This window comes from Alosa alosa, chromosome 13 (genome assembly GCF_017589495.1).
Source record: "Alosa alosa isolate M-15738 ecotype Scorff River chromosome 13, AALO_Geno_1.1, whole genome shotgun sequence".
Lineage (NCBI taxonomy): Eukaryota > Metazoa > Chordata > Actinopteri > Clupeiformes > Clupeidae > Alosa > Alosa alosa.
The window spans coordinates 6899637-6919930 of NC_063201.1; the positions used below are offsets into that span (position 1 = coordinate 6899637).

At 44.9% G+C, this 20294-nt stretch overlaps 2 protein-coding genes across 3 annotated transcripts; one reads left to right on the top strand and one right to left on the bottom strand.

Moving 5' to 3' along the window:
* Positions 1-250: 250 nt before the first annotated feature.
* Positions 251-15163, top strand: ywhabl (tyrosine 3-monooxygenase/tryptophan 5-monooxygenase activation protein, beta polypeptide like). The gene is made up of 6 exons (XM_048261594.1): positions 251-373; positions 2893-3198; positions 6162-6285; positions 11744-11907; positions 13329-13424; positions 13762-15163. The coding sequence occupies exons 2-6, from the start codon at positions 2905-2907 to the stop codon at positions 13819-13821; spliced, it is 738 nt and encodes a 245-aa protein (XP_048117551.1). The 5' UTR covers positions 251-373; positions 2893-2904; the 3' UTR covers positions 13822-15163.
* Positions 15164-17811: 2648 nt separating this feature from the next.
* On the bottom strand, positions 17812-20058 carry LOC125306304 (phospholipase A2 inhibitor gamma subunit B-like). Of its 2 annotated transcripts, none has more exons than XM_048261599.1 (5): positions 19701-20058; positions 19338-19457; positions 19064-19210; positions 18781-18894; positions 17812-18668 (listed from the first exon to the last, which is right to left on the bottom strand). In XM_048261599.1, coding segments are annotated over exons 1-5 (585 nt in total). In that variant the 5' UTR covers positions 19702-20058; the 3' UTR covers positions 17812-18465. The 2 variants fall into 2 exon arrangements, with proteins under 2 accessions (XP_048117556.1, XP_048117555.1); XM_048261598.1 differs by having other exon boundaries at positions 19616-20058.
* Positions 20059-20294: the final 236 nt, after the last annotated feature.

Genomic DNA, 20294 nt, shown 5'->3' on the forward strand with positions numbered 1-20294 from the left:
CTTGGACTGTGTCACTCTGTGACCTCTATATATGCACAGGAGAAAGATGACACGTAACCAGCCTCTACGGCTGGTGGACATGGACCGTCGGTCGATGATTCAGACATGACACCAAGAGGAAATCAGTGCTGAAGAACTGGAGGGAAAATTCTCAGAATGGAAGTCTGGAGTAATTTTCGTGCAATCACCGCGCACATCGTAAGGTGGTTGCCTTGGTAACCTTTGACGTCATCTGGCCCTGCCCTGTCCCTGCTCCAGGGGCCTGTGTGATTGGAGGGAAACCCCGTGGATTAGCCTGAGAGCGCTTGTGAGGATCAGCTGTGGACCGTAGTTAGCCAGCCGGACCAGGAACACTAGTATTCCCTACTCTCAGGTAAGAGGAAGTTGATTTTTCCTTAATTTCATAACTGAGCTATTACACCGAAATGTTGCGTTATGTTTTTAGATATCGTTCATTGGAAATTAATAGTTAACCATGGTAATTTTTAAGTCAATGGGGCCGATACTAGCTATCTCACTAGCGTTTGCAGGCTAGCTAATATTATGGGAGAACAATAAAGGAATGATGACCAGATAGCGAGTGGCTAGTCTGTGGTCACCCATCTTAATATTGAAGGATCTTTCATCACTTTGCTTGGTGTTGGCAAGCTGACCAGATTTCCCAGAAAACCATGTAACAAATGATATCCATGTCAGTTCAGGGTTCCAAGGTTGATGCTTAGCTAGCTAATATGGCAGTCGGATATGTTAATTTTTTCATAAATGTTCGATTCACCATTTAACGTTACGACCAACATTATTATGTAACATCACCAAGACCAGCCCGCTAGCTGGCTTCAGGGAGTAACGTTAACCTACCATCTTGCTGATTTGTATTGCTTTTAAATAAGCAATGTTAGCTAAACTAATATACAGTTGGATGGTCGGTATTTTTTCGTTTGACTGACGGTAGCACTAACGTTAATGTTAGGCACAATTTTGCTTGTTAGCAAACTGCTGTGGATTTCCATTGCATACTACAATGGGTGGGTTCCTCGTAACTACAGACGCGGAGATGTAACGTTAAAATTATTAGTTCAGCCTGCTTGATGCGAGGTTAAAAGTAGTTAAGCTGTATAGAACCATCAAACAAGATTACTTTCTTATATTTACCTCTAAAAATCCCTATATCATCATACTAATGTCGTTAACATGGTGACATTTTGTTGACGTTACACGTTTAGCTGCTTCTCCAGACCTGTCGATAACGTTACGTTATTGCTTTGACAGCCCTCGCCGTAAACTGAGAGCTAGTGCAGCTAGCTCAACGTTATTTTACCAAATTAATATTCCAGACATTCTGACTTCAGGCTAACGTTAAATATGTAAATTATTTGTCTGGCTGAAAGCGGATAATCAGATAACGAATTTGAGTGGTGTTAACGTTAATTCGGGGCCTTGTGAACTTGTCAGTTAGCTAGCTAACGTTAACGGTTAGCCGTATCCTACATGGGGTGGGTCAAACAATAGTACGTTAGCTGTCTGGTTTTACAACTATACAAACCAAGCGATAGAAAACCTACCCGAATCGCAAGTCAACCCACCTCACTCGAAAAATGTTCAGTGTCTGGAATAAATATTTTTGGCAAGACTGCTTCTGAGATGCTAGCTCATGATCTATAACATTGCTTTTGTGTGCGAAAGGTGCAACTTAACGTTAGCGTAATAATTCGCCTAACATTAGCCGGAGATGTTTTTTGTCAAACGTTACTTTTTAGAACGTACAAGGTTATTCAGATGTTTCTTGCCTTGCTAGAAATACCGTAAATGTATCCGAGCGCATCTTAAATCACTAGCCCAAGTTAAACGTTAACGTTAGACACTCATTGGGTGCATCGTAGTGTGTAATGCTAACGCAGCCATGTGGATCAGCGAGAGGACTTGCCAGCAAATTGCTCTTTTGCTTTGTTGGCTAACGTTAAAGCAAATAACGATGTAGTAACAGGCTAGCATAGTTTGTTTCTGAAGCAATAATGTCAAGCTTCAGCGATTTGTCTACGTCTGTTCGCCAGGTTACGTCGCTGGTTAGCTGAATGGGGTGTGGTGGGGAATAAGAACACATCCGCATTTTTCATAGCACGGTAGTGCCACCCCTGGCACACTCGTGGACGAAACGGACTGAGCAAGCAAGCCCGCTCCTGCTGTCATTTTAGAGATTTTGGTATCTTCTTAAAGTTTGCGTGTAGTAGGAATGGGGATCACACCGACAATTAGACGCTATATATATATTTTGTGTTTTGTATGCTAATGGCAGAATATTTTATTCATTTAATGTTCGTTTGTGTGTGACCCCCAAAGTCTCGTCATCGGCCCGATCATTTGGTTTAGTTGGATTTCTTTGTCAGCTAGCCTACATGATTTTACTTGAAAGTGATAATTGTGCGGTTATGTTATAGTAGGGTATGCAACACTTCAACACGTTTATGATCCATCAATAAACTACAGCTATCATCTCTTCTGCTGTGCAAAGTGTCCCCGGAATACCCACACACATCCAGTCCTCTGTGTCCTAACCCAAATCCTCAAACTGAGTCATTCATTGGCATGTGTTAAACACTGAGTGGTTTCACCTTCACTTTCGATTTTGAAAAGTAATTTGATGTCTAGATATCCTTAGTGATGAGAACAAAATCAAAAGGTTATAGCTGCAGAAAAATTAACAGTAGTTTAACGACCTTGCTGTACTGTTTTGTGTATTTTTAGGCTGTAGTTTGGATGACAAATTAATGAATTCCAGGCCTGAACTACAAAAGTGTAGCCTACTTCATGAACCTGTGCAATGGTAGCCTACATCTGGCAGTACCAGTTGACAGCTCTGTTAACTGTTTTGTGTGTGTTTGTGTGTGACTTTAGTCGTGTGCAGCCATGGACAAGAGCGAGTTGGTACAGAAGGCCAAGTTGGCTGAGCAGGCGGAGCGCTACGATGACATGGCGGCCGCCATGAAGGCCGTGACGGAGGAGGGCAACGAGTTGTCCAACGAGGAGCGCAACCTGCTGTCGGTGGCCTACAAGAACGTGGTGGGCGCCCGGCGTTCCTCATGGAGGGTGGTCTCCAGCATCGAGCAAAAGACTGAAGGCAGCGACAAGAAGCAGCAAATGGCCAAAGAGTACCGGGAAAAGATTGAGAAGGAGCTGAAGGACATCTGCACTGATGTGCTAGTGAGTATGACTGCTAGATTGAGGAGGGGGGAGGAGGGGGTGGTAGACAGGTGTGAAGGGGGTCCTCCAGATACTGCGCACTCGTTGAGTTGAGTAGCGCTGTAGTGCTGCGTTGCTGATGTACTCACATTGCAGGGGTAACCTTATAAACCTCTCATGAGCGTTTGCGGCGTGTGTCTGCTGAAGGCTGGCTGACAGTAATCCAGATCAGTATCTCCTCTGTTTGCTCTAATTACCCAGCGTGAGCAGGGCCCTACTTGGACCCAGCTCATTACTGTCGCCCTGATCCCATTAGTTATACATACACACACACACACACACACACACACCCAGGTGTCCTCATTTGGGGATAGGTGTTGCAGGTGACTGGCTCTGGCTCTAGTGCACAAAGCTCGGATTTGCCACAGGACTGGCGGAGAGCGGTGAAACCAATGACCTCGTGTGAACTCTCTGAATAGTGCCTTTGAGCAATGGTAGATGATGTGTCCCGCCTCCTCCTCCGTTGATGTCATCAGCGTAGTACCTTTTCGCCGTGTCACCCATAATGTACTGTGTTACTGGCCAGTGCGTAGCTACCGGCTGGGGTAGCGAAAAAGGAGGCAATCTTTCCTTAGTGATTATTAAATAGCAGCTTTATTTATGGGACTACATAATGTCTTCTCACCAGAGTGATACCGGCAGATTTGATGTTCACACCCTAATTATACGTATGGTCCAACTGGGATGGAGACGCGATGCGTTTGTGTCGAGGGCACTCACTCGCTGGACACAGTCTAATAGGCGGTGCGTTTCTCAGTAGTGCGTCAGTCTTCCATTGCCCCATCGCATGAGTCCTCAGAGCCAGGAAGTGGAGGCGGGAGGTAACCAGGCTTGGGAACGAGGGCTGTACTGGCAGTGGAGTTGGCGCCGGAGCAGAGGACTCACCCACAGGGTGACTCAGTCCAGAAATTCAGCCAGCTGCTTCCTCACAAAGAAGAGGAGGAGGAGGAGCAGCTCCCTCGCCCCTCTGGCATCCTCCCCCGCACGCCCGCCTGCCTGCCCGCCCTTGCCAGTGCCACCAGGCTGGTTCCACTACGGGGCAGAGTGTGGAGCTCCGCGCTATCCAAATGGGCAAAGTCTGTGTGCTCAACACAGGCCTGAGGAAAATCAAAAAACACTGAAAGAGTTACATGTTTCAGGCTATGAGTCCCATCAAATCCACAATAAAAGGCCAGAAGTGGGAGCGAGTGACTAAGAGGAACAGACAAGAAGCTAATGTTTCATGGATGTGGGGTGAATGGGGGAACTCAAACAATGGCCACTCGGGATGGAGTATTTGTTTGTGTGCCTCTCTTGTTGAAACCTAGTTGGTGTGGGGTACACTCACACAGTGCTGTTGTGTAATCCTGCTCGTGCACGGTGTCGGGGAAAGAGGCCATTGTCAGATAGGCTCCACGGTGGCCCAAGTCCCATTTCAAGACTTACTCTGATTCTGATACCCCTGTAGAGGGAAGTGGAAAGTGTGTGTGTGAGGGCGTGTGTGAGCAAGCAAGAAAGAAACGGTGAGCGTGAGACCAGCCATCAGATGCGCTCTGCAGTAGAGGGAAGGGAATGCAGCCAGTCCACCGGTGACTCCACACTTGCTCACCACTTCTTGCTCAGTAACAGCTTGTCCTTCAGCACACATATACTCACACACCTCATCGGCCTGTCAGAAGCTGGGTTGGGCCGGGGGGGGGGCAGGGTCTCTAGAGCATGTGTTCTCAGCCTCAGGCGCCCTGGGATGGGTGACATCACCATAGGGGCCAGGGTGTGATTTGAATCACAAGGATGAGTGTATGTGTGTCTGTGTGTGTGTGTGTGTGTTTGTCAGCACCAGCTAGTTGAGTTCCACGCCCACTGAAGATGTCCCCACTGCTCAGAGCTGTATGGTCATCTCTCAGTTTCAGTGACACCTGTTTTTTCCCATCTGGATGTGATTCCAGTTGTGTTCCTTGGCTGGTACCAGTCCGTTTTTTTTTTTTTCCCTTCTCTTGTCTGTCCTGGTTCATGGACTGGGAACTGTGTGTGTGTGTGCGCGCGCACGCTCGTCGCGGCGGCCTTTTCGGTCTGCTCCAGTGCTGGATCTGGGTTGGTGGAAACGCGTGTGCACTGGGTCAGATGGTCTGCAGGCAGGTGTGATGTAATACCTCTGTGGCGGTGGCAAGGGCATCGGAGAGTGCCCCCCCACCCCCCTGCAGCGCTGGCGGCGTGGCCTGCTCGTCGGCCGGGTCCCACTGTGCCGTGGAGCTGCAAATGAGAGGAGCGAGGGGAGCATGCGTATGTGCGCAGGAGAGAGGGGAGCGAGCAAGTGAGCGTGTGCATTGACCTACTTCCCATGTGCCAGCTTGTGCTCTGGTGCATTTTCTCTCACTCCCTATCCATCCATCCACCCCCCATCTCCATGTCTTTCTTTCTTTGGTCTGTCACTCTCTTTCTCTGAGAATCTGAGGTGGGATGCCACAGGGTCTTTGTTGCTGGTAGCCTCAGACAAGCCTTAGAAGGCTCTTGATGTTTTTGTGTGTGTGTGTTTGTGTGTGTGTGTGACACCTGACACAGTCCCTTTTCACAAGGACACAAGTATTTTTTATTTTTTTCCTCCGCAAGCCTGCTCCTTGAGCGCCTCTGATTGGCTCTCCTCAGCAGTGTTGGTGTCCGTGCTGTTGGAGTTCAGTCACAGGCACTGCGTAGATCCTCCCCCGCCGCAGACGCCATGGCAACCCACGCCCTACCCTTGTCAGTGACCCGGCTGAAAGCAACAGGCGTGGCTCTGTTTGTTTTTCTAACTGATTTGCTGACTTCCTCCTTCCTTCTCACTCTTTCAACCATATTCCCTCACTCTCACATTCACTCATTCACACTCACACTCTTTGTCTCTTGCTCACACACACACACACACACACACTCTTGCACACACTCACAGGCTCTCTGTGCTCTATTTGCAGGACCTGCTGGACAAGTACCTCATCCCCAAGGCCACTCCCGCCGAGAGTAAAGTCTTCTACCTGAAGATGAAGGGGGATTACTACCGTTACCTGGCAGAGGTGGCTGTGGGCGAGGAGAAGGCCTGTGAGTTCACTCTCTCTCTCACACACACACACACACACACACACACACCACACCAGCATGTATTAAATAAGTAAACACTAAGTAAACAAACAGACTCTACTTCCCTTTATTTTGTCACACATGTGTTTCCCACAGAATGGAATTCTATTTGTGGTGGTAGTTCAAAAAAGGGGGGGTCCATAAACTTGGCCTGCACGAGTAGTTGATATTGACAAGTAGCTGTAACGTTATAGCGTGCTAACCTCGACAACCCAACAGTATTCTAACGTTAGCTTAGAGATACAGCTTCTTATATGCTTGCACATAACTAAATTGAAGAGTTTCATCTTCACTATTGACTACGTTGTGATAAGAACTTAGCTGAGTTAGCTGAGCTTAAATGCAGCAGTTTATTTTATAAAATTGCGCAGCGTGGTTATGATGCTAACTGAATTTAATCACGATTTAGCCAGTTGTCTTCTATACCAACAACAATGTTTGTTCATGATTTCTTTAAACGTGCATGCATAGGAGGGGCAGGTTCATATAAAGTGGGAGGGACAAACAAACAAACAAACAAACAAACAAACAAACAAACAAACAATCAATCAATCACGCGCGTGCACACACACACACACACACACACACACACACAGAGAGAGAGGCGCTGCGCAAAGGTGCACGTAGGTCTACAATGAAAGGATTTCATCTAATTTAAATAGTACAACATAGAAATACGTTGTGTGGTTGTCAATGTTGATATTGTGGTGGGTCGCTGCAAATAATTTCCCCATCTGATATGAGTTATACATGCACACAGTGAAGGAAGAGGGGGCTTAACAAAGTGAGGACTCCTTTTGACAGATGTCTCTGGACTTTATCACATGTTTATCACATGTGTCTTGCGGATAAACACACACACAGACACACAGACCTGCTTCCTCTTCTCGTTATTCACACATGCACGTCCTTTCCGGTGCTGTGGACGTCCTGCTGTTGTTTTTGCCCCGGCGTGAGGTCAGTGGGGTCTCGTGCTTCCCCCAGCGGCGGTCCCTCTGGTCGGAGAGAGGAGCCCAGGGTTCCTGTTCGGACACAGAGCCAGCCTCCCAGAGAGGAAGTGAGCAAGCAGCCATTCAGCTCTGCGGGGATGTGGTGCTATTTGTGGTCCCATTCATAAAACTTTTCACGCTGCCGGTGACTCACCCAGCCGGCCCCTCCACATGAACACACACACACACACATACATAAATGCATGTGTGCCCACAGAAACATGTTAGACAACTCAAATCTTTAACAGCACAGAATTACCTCTCTAAACAACCAAATTGTGAAATAACATTCAGATAGTGAGGTGATTACAGATATGTGTGAGTGTGAGAAAGATATTGAGTGTGTACGTATGTGTTACCACCTTTGTGCTGCACAAGTCTGGACCTGTCCGGCCCCCTGCATCCTGAGAGTAGGTGGTCAGTGAGTCGTTCGTTCTGAGGGTCGAGCGACAGGAAGAAGCTTGTAAGCTGGCTTCCTGTGCCTAATTCAAGCGAGGTGTGGTGGCCGGATGTGGGTTTTCTGTGTGTGTGTGTGTGTGTGTGTGCGCGGTCATTTTTGTGTGCACAGTAGTAGCAGGTGTAGGCCTGTGCCTTCTCTTACATACGTGTAAGTGTGTAAGCACTGACACTAATACACACACACATTGACTGTAAACCACGCCCTGCCCGTGAGTCTGCACCGGGCTTCTGAGCCAAATGGAACTCCCTCCCGGCTCTATAAGTGCCAAGCCCCGGCCCAGCCCACTTGCGCTCAGAGGTGGAAACCTAACGGTGGGGTGGGGTGCTTTGGTAGCCACCGAGACAGTGCTCACTAATAAGCAACATGCTTAAGAAGGCTGTACCTGCTTTTAACAATGCGTACGCATCAAGGCCACAGGATACGCGTGGCAGCCATTTGGTGCATTAGTCGTGCACATCCTCACACGTACACGAGAATCAATATTCACATGAGCGTTAGGGGCGATCGTGTAGGCGCAGTACATGGTCGTACATAGGCTTGCAGGGCCGGCTTAATTTACAATTGCAGGTCTGAATTCTCCTGAGACCTCTAGAAACTGGCAACAAACTGAAGCAAGGCTTCGTTCACAACGGAGCCAGGTGTGTACATAAAGACTTTGTCAAAGACCAAGTATATCCCAGGCCTTAACATATACCATGGGGCGGTGGTAGTGCAGTGGTTAAGGAGCTGGGTTGGCGTGTAGTAGCCTGAAAGTTTTGGGTTCAATTCCCGGCTTCCACCATTGTGCACTTGAGCAAGGCACTTAACCACAAGTTGCTCCAGGAAAAATGTAATATAGTTGACATATGCAAGTCACTTTGGACAATAGTCTCTGCTAAATGAATAAATGTAAATGTACTGGTGTCTGTATTTAGCTTTTGCGCTGGTCTGTAAGACAACTTCCTTGCCATTTTATCAGAATTTAAAATGTCCCTCTATTAAATTAAGAGCCTTTGGACACTAACTATTTGTAATTTTAAGTCTGAGTAAATGAACTCAGACCCCTGAAGTTGTGGTGTGTAAACAGGCTTCAACTGAGAGGGCTTCTGGCAAGTGGCTATTCATGCCCACCCCCACCCCCCCTCTGCGTGTGTTGGGCTGTTGGCTGGAGGCTGCAAAGCTGTGGAGATGGGAGCGGGCTGCAGTGTGCCATGTGGCCTTGTTTGGCATGAGGAGGAACAATGGCAGGAGGAAGCTCACAGGCAGCTCACAGACTAGAGGAAGTTCCAACCGGCAGAGGCCCTTTTGTGTGGAACAGACAGGCCATTGTTCCCCCGGAGAGAGGAAAGAGAAGACATGATTTCTCTCTCTCTCTCTCTCGTTTTGTCAGTAGTGTCCTACACCCTACATTCTCTTTCACACACCCACCCTTGAACTGTCAGTTCATGGTTCACACAAATGTTCAGTTTCCAGCCATTGCTTAAGTTCTGAATGAAGCCGTATGATGGTTTATTGGTATTCTGTCTGTATTGTCTGTGGTTGACCTGTTGGTTAAATTGGAAATTCACATGCTTCATTCACCGATGTGTGGAACAGCATTTCTGCTAGAAAAAATTGGTGCCGGTCTGCATGAGGGACAAGGTTTTAATTTCCCAGACAATTTGGTGAAATGCCGGTCAAGTATTAGGCCTATCTGTTTATAATGACCTTAAAACAACAATAGGCAGGGTATATAAGGAATGACGTAAGGCACAATTTACAGCATGATTAGGCCATTTTTCAAATAGGCTAAAATAAAGAAACGCATTATTCGAGTGTATAACCCGAAAATAAACAGCTTTGGGCTTGAAAAGGCTACTCAATGCAAGCCTACTTCCCTTCAGCTTTAGACCAAGGCCTACATATTCCCTGATAAAATGAATCAGAAAAAAACCTTAGCAAATCAACTTGCAGTGAAATAGGCAGCTGCCAAATTAAAGTCAAACTTGCAATGAGCGCCTTGCGACTTTGCTGCGCTCCCCCTTATTCGTTAGGCTATAGCCAAATATTATTTCAGCTTATGTTTATTCTTAACGTTAGTCAGGGTTCCCACGGGTCCTTGAAAATCCTTGAAAGTTTGTGAATCTGAAAAAAAAAAAAATCAAGGCCCTTGACAGTTTTTGAAAACGGGCATAAATAAATGGAGGTCCTAAAAAGTCCTTGAATTTCTTTTTGTGGAAAAAATGCCATACAGTTCCGTCCGCTTATTAACATGTTTCCATTATTTCGCCACCACTTCTGTCGATATCCTCTATGCGTATGCCTGATTTACGTTGGTTAGAACTACACGGCCAGCGTGATTTCTGCGTGTTTTCCCCCGTGTAGTGCTTGCCCAAATATAATTTAACTCATTGAGTGCCAAAAACGTAATACTACGTTTTTAGCTTTTTTTAAAATTACGAAACTAGACACTCTAACACACCTTATATGTGATTTTGGGAACTCTGTGATTAATGGAAATGAAATATATGACGATCGAAAACTCATGAAAACGCACAATCTGACATTTTATCTGGACATTTTATCATAACTCGGTTGCCGCTTTGGGTCGAATCAGTGACTCATACACGTCAGGTCAAAACCAGGCCATTTTCGTGGGTCTATCACTAGGTGGCAGTCTCGCCAGGTCTCGCTGATCACTTCCCGGGAAGTTTACACAAGTAAGTAACAGGCAACACTTCATATTTCATGAAAGACGTTATATCTCCATTTCTAGAAAAAAAAAAGCGATTTTGATGAAAAACTAGCCACTGTTTAGCTTGGGATTTCTCAGGAACAGAGGCGCAGTAGAAATACACGGGTTTGCACCCACCGACAGCTTAAAAGTCTCACCTTTAAACGAGCCATTGTATGTGTTCATAGCTAAAACACAGAATATGCTGTGGCTACCACATCTGTCATATGACCAAAAATAGAAGAAAACTGCAACAAGGTATCCATGGTCTGTTGAGGTAACCATGCTCGCACTTGAAATTTATCGACACATTAGGTCCTTGAATTTGAGGATATTGGGCCTAGAAAGTCCTTGAAAGGTCCTTGAATTTCATCTTAACCAAGGTGTTGGAACCCTGGTTAGTGTGCATGCTTTAAAAGAGAATTCCGGTGTGATATTGACCTAAAGTGTGTTGAAACATGATACTTAGTGTGAACGTATGTCTCATAGTCTCATAATTCAGTGGAAATGCATGGATTCCAACTGGAATCCATGCATTTCCACTGAATTCTTTTTGGAATCTGATCCCTTATCATACCTGTTCATTCAGACTGCCGCCGAATTTATCGTGACTAAATTCAAGATGGCGGGCGAACGGTAAACTTCCTGAAGGTACTGTCTGTATAAATCGTCTTTTAAATAAACTACTAGTGCTTTTTCAAAGTTCTCAATGTCTCGTTTTAAATGTCAGGGCCCTCGGAAGTCTACCAATGAAGTGTGGAGCAACTTTGAGCCTCGTAAATGGTGTAAAACAGTGATTTATTTGCGTGGCTAGGCTGATGCCCGAGGCACCCCCATCGAAAACCTGTTGGTAGCATCGGCTAACTAGCGCCAGATTTCTGACTTCAGGGGACAACCCGTGATGAGCTATGAGACATACGTTCACACTCGGTATCATGTTTCAACACACTAAGTCAATATCACACCGGAATTCTCCTTTAATACTAGGTTAGACTATTTAATTCCCCATGTAGGCAAGCCTATAACTTTCAAACAAAAATGAATATTCATTCAAAATAGAAGGGTAGTGTAAAACGTTTGTTTTAGCACATATTTACTAAAGTGTTTGGTGGGAATTATTTTCAACAGACATGGTGACTTGAGAGATTTAAATTAGTTGAACTTTATAACATTTTCCCGGTCAAAGTCCGGTAATTACCGGACAACGGAAACCCTGGTGTGAAAAGGGACTAGCTTTTGTGTTAACCTCCTCTGCTATGTCTGTCTGTTGTCCCCCAGCCATCATCTCCAACTCGCAGGAGGCCTACAAGGACGCGTTTGACATCAGCAAGACAGAGATGCAGCCAACCCACCCCATCCGCCTGGGCTTGGCCCTCAACTTCTCCGTCTTCTACTACGAGATCCTCAACTCGCCCGAGCAGGCCTGCAAACTGGCCAAGACGGTACGAGGATAACCTCCATAATAGACAGACAAAGATTTACATGTATTGATTTAGCATGTCTTTATCAGAAGTAACATGAGTTGTAGATATATCTTTTTGATCAATAGCTCCCTGTGATCGTAGGTCTGGAAAAAAAGAGACCACTGCACATTGTTCTGATGTCATCCTACGGTCGCTGAGTGACATTCGAGTGACTTGACGGTCATATTCAAATTTGCAGTGGTCTCTTAATTATGAATATGACCGTCAACTCATTCGAATGTCATTCAGCAACTGTAGGATGACATCAGAAAAATGTGCTCTTAAAAATGTGGTCTCTAATTATCTGAGCTGTATACACTTAAGTGTTTCTCTGTTTAACAGAGTTTCAGAAACCGACGTATGGTTGTCATGACACTGACAAGAGTTTCTGTTCCAGGCACCACTAACAACAAACACTTCTATAGCATTCTGATGTGTTTGTGTGGGAGCAAAACATTTGGAAAACCATACAAAAACAATATTGTGGACGGAGATAGTTTTCACTTCATACATGCGTATTTATATTTACCCAGGTCAATGTAAACACAGCCGTGTTGTTACCACCTTGTTCTGCCAGTTCAGTCACCCGTAAAGCACAAACACTAATAGAAAGTGAAAGGGGAGAAGAGAAGAGGACATTTGAGTTTGGGAACGGCTCTTCATCAGACTTGTCATGTGTGTTGGAGATTGTACTCAAATAAAATAAACGGAAAGCAAGTGTGCGGACCTTCTCTGTTACGAGAAGATGAGACATGACATGAAGAAAAGGTAGCAAGAGAGACAGACAGTCACAAGCTAATGATGAACAAGGCAATGTGGCTGGGCAACGCTCCAGATTATTGTTGTTCTGGCATGTTTCCACTAATATTGGGCATTTGTTGTTCCTGGACTACTTCAATAGACAAATTATCATGTTTATCCAATGAGAACTTGGACGTGGATATGTGGTTGCCCAGCAACATTGCTCAGAAAGCTGCATGCATGTCTCATTACCTATATAGAGTGTCAGAGACAGAGACAGTCAGCGAGTGAGAGACAAAGATGGAGAGAGTGCGAGAGACAGACAACCAGAGACAGCTAGAGAGGCAGAGATGTGTAGAGGGCAAGAGGGAGAGGCAGAGATGTGTAGAGGGCAAGGGGGAGAGGCAGAGATGTGTAGAGGGCAAGAGGGAGAGGCAGAGATATGTAGATGGCAAGAGGGAGAGGCAGAGATGTGTAGAGGGCAGAGATGTGTAGAGGGCAAGAGGGAGAGGCAGAGATGTGTAGAGGGCAAGAGGGAGAGACAGATACAAAGAGAGGAGAGAGGACAACAGAGAAACCTTGCGGCCAGAGTGTGAGAAATGTGAAGCGTTGGCACCTCATCATGGCACCTCATCTCCTTTTTTGTGTCTGTTCTCCAGGCTTTTGACGAGGCCATCGCAGAGCTCGACTCGCTGAACGAGGAGTCGTACAAAGACAGCACGTTGATCATGCAGCTACTGCGAGACAACCTCACAGTGAGTACGAGACTCCCGAGTGTACCCTACGGTCTCTGGGAGACGTTTGCCACTGCTAGTGTTCACGTGGGACAAAAAACATGAAATACCTGTAAAAGTGTGTGATACACAGGCACTAAACTCCCTGGTATTTCTGGCATATCTTGATTCGATCTTGTGGTATGTGTTTATTCATAGATGATCTGCCTCTTAATGAGGATTAGGCTTAGATTAAGCATTGTTCATTTAGATGTGAGTCTTTGTTGACGGCAACAGGCTGGCAGGAAAGCGTGCTCTGTGCTTTGATTGGCTGCCTCTCACTCGTCCCCCGTCTGCTTTTCTCTCGTCCCCCAACCAGCTGTGGACCTCAGACAACCAGGGAGACGGCGAGGACACTGAGGAGGGCCGAGAAAACTGAATCTCAACCTGTCCCATGACGGACCAACCCCCCACCCCACCTCAACCCGAACCCTAACCCTAACCCCATCCCACCTACCCTCGCACTCCAACCCCCTTCGTCCTCCTCCTTACGCCCCCTGAACCTGTCGTCATCGTCGTCGTCATCGTCGTCCTGGCGCACCATCAACACTGAGACCACCTCATTGTCCAGCTTCAGTCTCTCTTAGCGCTCTACCCCCCTCCTTTGCCTCTTCTCTGTTCCCTACTTTTCTAGTCATTGTGGGCTTTTCCCTCTGGGGTCTGTGTGTCCGTGGGGAGGGTGTGGGGTGGGAGGATACGAGGGTGGGGTGGAAGGGTGGGGTCGCAAACGGAAGGGGAGGGGAGGGGAGGGGCTTTTTAGCTCTTGAACCTGGCTGTGTGTGCATGGATGTGCGCGCACGCGTGCAACAGAGAGGGTGCGTGTTGGGAGCTCCAGACTTGGGCAGCAGGAGGAGTGAAAGTGTGTGGGCACAAAAGGGGTTTTCGGCGTGTGAGGGTTGTGGGGAACCCATCCAGCGCACTGCCAGCTCCTGCTGCCCTTGGTGCCATCGTCGTCACTGCCCAAGACCCGGAGCTGCCCCCCCCCCCCTCCCCCCCCCCCCCCTTTCTCTCTCCCTCTCTGTGGGCCGACGGGTTGACCGAAGCCCTACCACTATCAGCCACAGGGGAAAACAGTTCAGGACAGCGGCAGTGGGTTGGCCTGGCACCGGGAGGTTAGAGGTCAAATGCGATGTGCGCCCCTCCTTCTCCTGCCCCTCCCTCTGAAAAAGCACATACTGTATCACAATAGCGCTTGGCAGAGGGCAAACAAAACAAAAAAGGAGAGAAAAAGGTTACATTCCATTTACGGTCACTTGCTCACATTTTTTTTTTTTTTTTCCCTTTCTTCATATTTGCCATCTTGGGTGGCTTGCAAATAATAATATTAAGGAAAAACAAAAACTTTTTCAAATGGCTCAATCAATTACGAGGTATGGTTGAACTAAGAACAAAGAGAGAGCCTAGTGGGCCATAGCGTGGTAGAACTGTTCACAGTGCTGTACAGTCGGAGCAGTGATAAGCCCCTATGTGCTTAATCCAATTACTGCCCCAATTAAGTTTTGTTTTACTGTTTAATTTTATAAACTGCCTTTTATTTCCTTTGATATTTGGAATTTGCTGATAGAAGTTGCAGATAGTAAGAGAGGGCGTTTGCTGTTGGGCTGGCTAGCTTTGTTTCATGTCTTTGGAATTTTTCATACGGAAACACCCAAGCATACATGTTATTTGGAGGGAAATTATGTAATTTCATGTAAGTGGAATTAAAAAAATAATAATTTAAATTGAAGTGTGTTTGTTTATTCCTTCGAACATTTGTATTGATTATGCGCCTCAACTGTTGAGACTGCATATTTGAGGGTTCTCATGGTCATGGAGAACCTGGAAGTCATGGAATTGGAAATCCCAGGCAAAGAGAAATCATGGAATTAGGTAAATTCATTAAAAGTCATGAAATTTCATTTTGTCAAATCTAGGATGCATACGCTTTGTTAGACCCCACCCCTTTAATGGGGCACGTGCCCCAGTACCGAACTGCAGAACTGAAGTTCTGGGTCAACTAGTTCTTGTATTTATCAGCAAAATTGTATTTAGATAATAACAGGAAAAGAAAGGAATGTTGTCCAATCCGCAAAGTCAAAGCAACATAAATGAAAGGAGCAGCGCAAAATTTAAGCAGAGAAATGCACGCATCACGCTCAAACCATGCAGTGCATTAGCCTGGCTAACGTCAGGCTAGCAGTGCATAGCCCATCCGTACACTTTATGCATGGAGCAGTATAGTCTATTGGCGTGCAAAACAAGAATCACAGTATTACTAGACCAGCTAAGCCTCTGATGATGTTCAATATAGCCTGCATGAATAAACACTTCAATGAATATGTAATACTTTGAGGTTTTTAGGTCTAGTGGCACCCCTTAAATGAACATCAACTCACATAATTGATCGTTTCCTTCATACAGTACAATTGTTTGGGAGAAAAACATTTTTTGTATTCAATCTTGTCAGTTTTCACAAGTGGCTAAGCAAATTTGTATTTGTAGGCCGTCAAGTCATTGAAATGTCATTCAAGGTCATTGAAAAGTCATGGAAAGGGTTTAGTCCGTGTAAATGGGAACCCTGATATTTGGAGACCTTGGCACTGTAATAGCCTACTCTGACTTAGTTGAGTGTTGCAGGTTCAACGAACATGTTCACCTGTTGATTCAGGTGTGATATAAAAATAATTCCGTAAAAATGCATGGATTCCAGTTGCTGCTACTGGAAGCAACTGAATCCATGCATTTCCACTGAATTATTTTTGGAATCTGATCCCTGTTAATTCGTACTAGCTCGACTTATCGTGACCTAAATTCAAGATGGCGTTGAATGGTAAAATTCCTTAAGGTACTGTCTGTATAAATCGTCTTGTAAACAAACTACCAGTGCTTTTTCAAAGTTCTCCATGTCTCGTTTTAAATGTCAAGGCCCTCGGAAGTCTACCAATGAAGTATGGAGCTACTTTAAGCCTCGTAAATGGTATAAAACAGTGATTTATTTGCATAGCTAGGCCGATGCCCGAGGCACCACAACGAAACACTGTTGGTAGCATTGGCTAACTAGCGCCAGATTTCTGAGTGCAGGGGACAAGCCGAGGTGAGCTATGAGACATACGTTCACACTCGGTGTCATGTTTTAACACACTTTAGGTCAATATCACACCGGAATTCTCCTTTAACCCATAAATGAGAAATGAACGTTCTAAAGAATATCTGGGTTCATTGAATTCAACATAGAATTTTAGAACCTTCAATTGTTGCGGAACTAAGAACGTTCAAAAACCTACACCTTTAAGGGTTAACACAGTTCTACTCACAACATTATAGACAAAGGCATTTCTGTCAATGTGCTCAATTCTAGTAAAACTCTTAACTCTAAACTCCGAATAACCGTGAAAAGAAGAAAATATAGTCCTATTAAATATTGCTGAAAGTCTGTCTTCACATTTTGGTCCCAACCCTGAAAGGTGGATTACATTGCCATATGCTTGGCTAAACTTATGTATTTTTTCACTTTTAGCAGAGCCCGTCTACGGAGAGCCTTGCCACTCCGTATTAAGTCCCATTGTACCGAATTTTGGATGCAGTTCCACCAGAGTTCCACTGGGGGCGATCGCCATGAGTGCAGAATGAATGGGAGTCAATGGAGCTAGACAGCTAAATTGGTCTCTTTCACCTGATTGTCGTTGACAAATCTCAGATTTGATTGTAGTTTGTATAACTTCAACATAGGTTATAGATCAAAAGTTGAATGAACGAGTACTTATGTCCTTTTGATTTCTTACAGGTTGGGTCGTTGTTGCACATAACACGCTAGCATTGTGCTAATGAATGCCGTCATTGACATATTTGAAAGGCTTTTTAGAACAATTAAGGGACTTTAAAAAATATAATACTCAACCAAGTGTATTTTCTTTGCCTCCCCTTTCGAATGCAATACTCAAATTACTTGGAAAAAAATTATATCCCAAGAAAAGTGGATTTTGAGGGGTACAGCTCCATAGACCTCCATGCATGCGATTCTGCACTCGTGGACGAGCGCCCTCATGTGGAACCACAGAAGGAACTGCAACCAGTTCAGAAACCGGAAGTTTTCCGAGAGTGGCAGTTCTCCCCTTATTAGACATTCTCTGCTTTTAGTAAAAGCACCTGCCAAGCACAATTTAGTTTGTCATACCTACTGTATCCAACAGAGGGAGTCATGTGATCATCTGATGATATAGACGCCCAAAATGGCATCTTCCTCCTCTCCAAGACACAGTCCCTTTCTCACTCAACTCACACTTCGCAGTCATGCCTACACACACAGACACTAGCCTCAGAAACATGTGTGTCCTGATTGATCTTTTGATTAGTAACCATTTAAAACCTGATAATGACGCTTGGACAGGTGTATGAATAAAACATTTATTTTTGCTTTGAAGTAAATCTTTTTGAAAGTCTCAGGTAACATAGATACATGATTAAAAACTGGGTTATTGATTATTGATTGTCTGGAATGTTTTATCACATAATCACACAAAGATTTCCTGAGCCAGGCTCATGCTTACACAATGAAATAAAACGAGTAATAAAACCATTTAGCAGTTAAACTATTTTGAATAATTATCATATTACTCATGACTAAAATTCATAATATTTACACTATCTATTGCCAGATGTCAAAACCAAGAAATGTCAACTGAAATGTCAAATCCTTGTTGATCAGCCATGTCCAAAAACCTAAGATTTTAGCTGCTGATTGCTTAAGCTGATTTTCCAATGCCTTTGGATTTGCAAGAAATCACAGACTTATATCTCATTCCCATACGTATTTACTTGGCACAGAGTTAAAAGTGAATTATCAAGAAAATCTGATATGATCCTGCTAAAGAAAAAAGAACAACAAAAAAATAAAAAAACACAGCATTTAACAAGCCATGGACATGCCTTTAACAAGGGTGCCTATGGCAGACATGCAATCCATGGAGCGTGGAACAGGTTTTGTAACCTCTGGCTAATAAGAACTGAGATGATCTCATACTCCCTTCAAACAAAAAGAGGTGGTTCAGAGGGTGAGGATGAGGGAGGACAAGGCCATCAGAAGGAGGGCGAGAGCAAACCGCGAGTGCTCGCCATGGTTACACAGACTTCCCTCGCAGCACACAGAGCTTGTGTGGATGTTGGGGAGTACCTGGGATTGGGACGCCCCACATAAATTCTCCGAGGCACATCCTTTCAGTGTCATGGTGACGCCACTACCAGTGATTACTGTGGCCATATCAGCAAAGAAGAGAGACAGAGAGAAACCATAACAATTACAGTACAGGCCATCAACTACAGTGAATGAAAGTAAACATTTTGTGATCAATTAAAGACAGACCTCTTGATTTGATACAACGATTTTCATCTCCTAAACAATCCACTGTGGATGAACAATCCGGTCCTGCACAGGTAAAACACTTCTGGCCATTTTTTGAGCTGACGAGTGGTATATCTAGAAGAAATTCACAACAACTTATTGGGAAAACATTAGGCTACTCTTCCTCATTCTACAGAGTTACGTGTTCATGATAAGTGCCTGTTTACTAGTTGTCTACAATTCTACAATCTACAAATTATCCAGTCCAGTCTTATTTGGTTCGTATTGACTGATGTATACTCACCTGGCATGTCCTGAGCATTGCACAGGTTGGTCCCACAGCACTGACTTTTATAGCTTGACACTACCATCCCATAATTGATTGTTCCGGAGGGACACTGTCCTGGCGTTGAGCAGAACTTCATGTTGATATGATTTGCTTTCAAGCCCACTGTAGTGCATAAGGGCAAAGAAGTGTCAAAGTGGTGGGAAGAACAAGAGAGGGCCAAAACTGAAGAACAGAGAGAGGTCTTTTGGTTCCTTCAAACAGGAGGACTCCAAGCCGCTTCCACGCTTACCGGTGTAGGATGTTATTCCCAGACTCAGACACTTTCCATTAGGGCAGTCCATCTCAGTGTTGGTACAGTTCAAAGATGTCTCTGACTCTGGGATGCACTTAATACACTTTAGGGAATGCACTGAAACATCACACAAAACATGCTGTTTATGTGATGATGGAAAGTGGCTTTTTTAATGCACTGATCGTACTATTAACTGATTAGTTATACACGGATACATAGATATACTCAATATACACATACAATATACAGTATGTGTGTGTTTGGTGTGTATATACCTTTCCAGAGAAGGGTGCTCATAAAGAACAGCACAACATGGACATCCATCTTGATCTCGGAGATATAGCCCAAGTGTATACTTACTAGATGCCGAGAATAATGGTTCTTGGAGATATAGCCCAGGTGTAGATGCCAAGAATAATGGTTCTCGAAGATATAGCCCAGGTGTAGATGTCGAGAATAATGGTTCCGAAGGGATGTGAGGACAAGAAGGCTGTGTTCCTGAGGTCAATCAGTGCTACCCACCCACCTATATTCAAAAGTAATCCAAATTACAATACCTCACAGTATTATATACGAATATTCATATATCAAACCTTTCCACGCAAAAGCAAACCCCAACTCACTGTTAGTAGTTGTTAGACTGAACCATGTGCTGTGAAACGAATACTCTGACCAGTCAGTCCAGTTGACTTGCCTCTAGTGATATAAAACTTCAGTTGTGTGATATGGCTAACAGGTGTAAGGGAAGAGTAGATAGGGAAGAACACGTCCTGTAACTTGAGTCCATCCTTTTGTAAAACACTTCTGTAGAGAACTATCTACTGACCTAGATACCTGTATCAGGTGTGATAGTCCATAATAAGTGTGAAATTACATCTCTCAAGAACACAGTTTTGGAAAGAGCTAGAAAGAATCGGAAAGTAAAAAAAAAATAAAAGGCAAAATGTGCAAAAG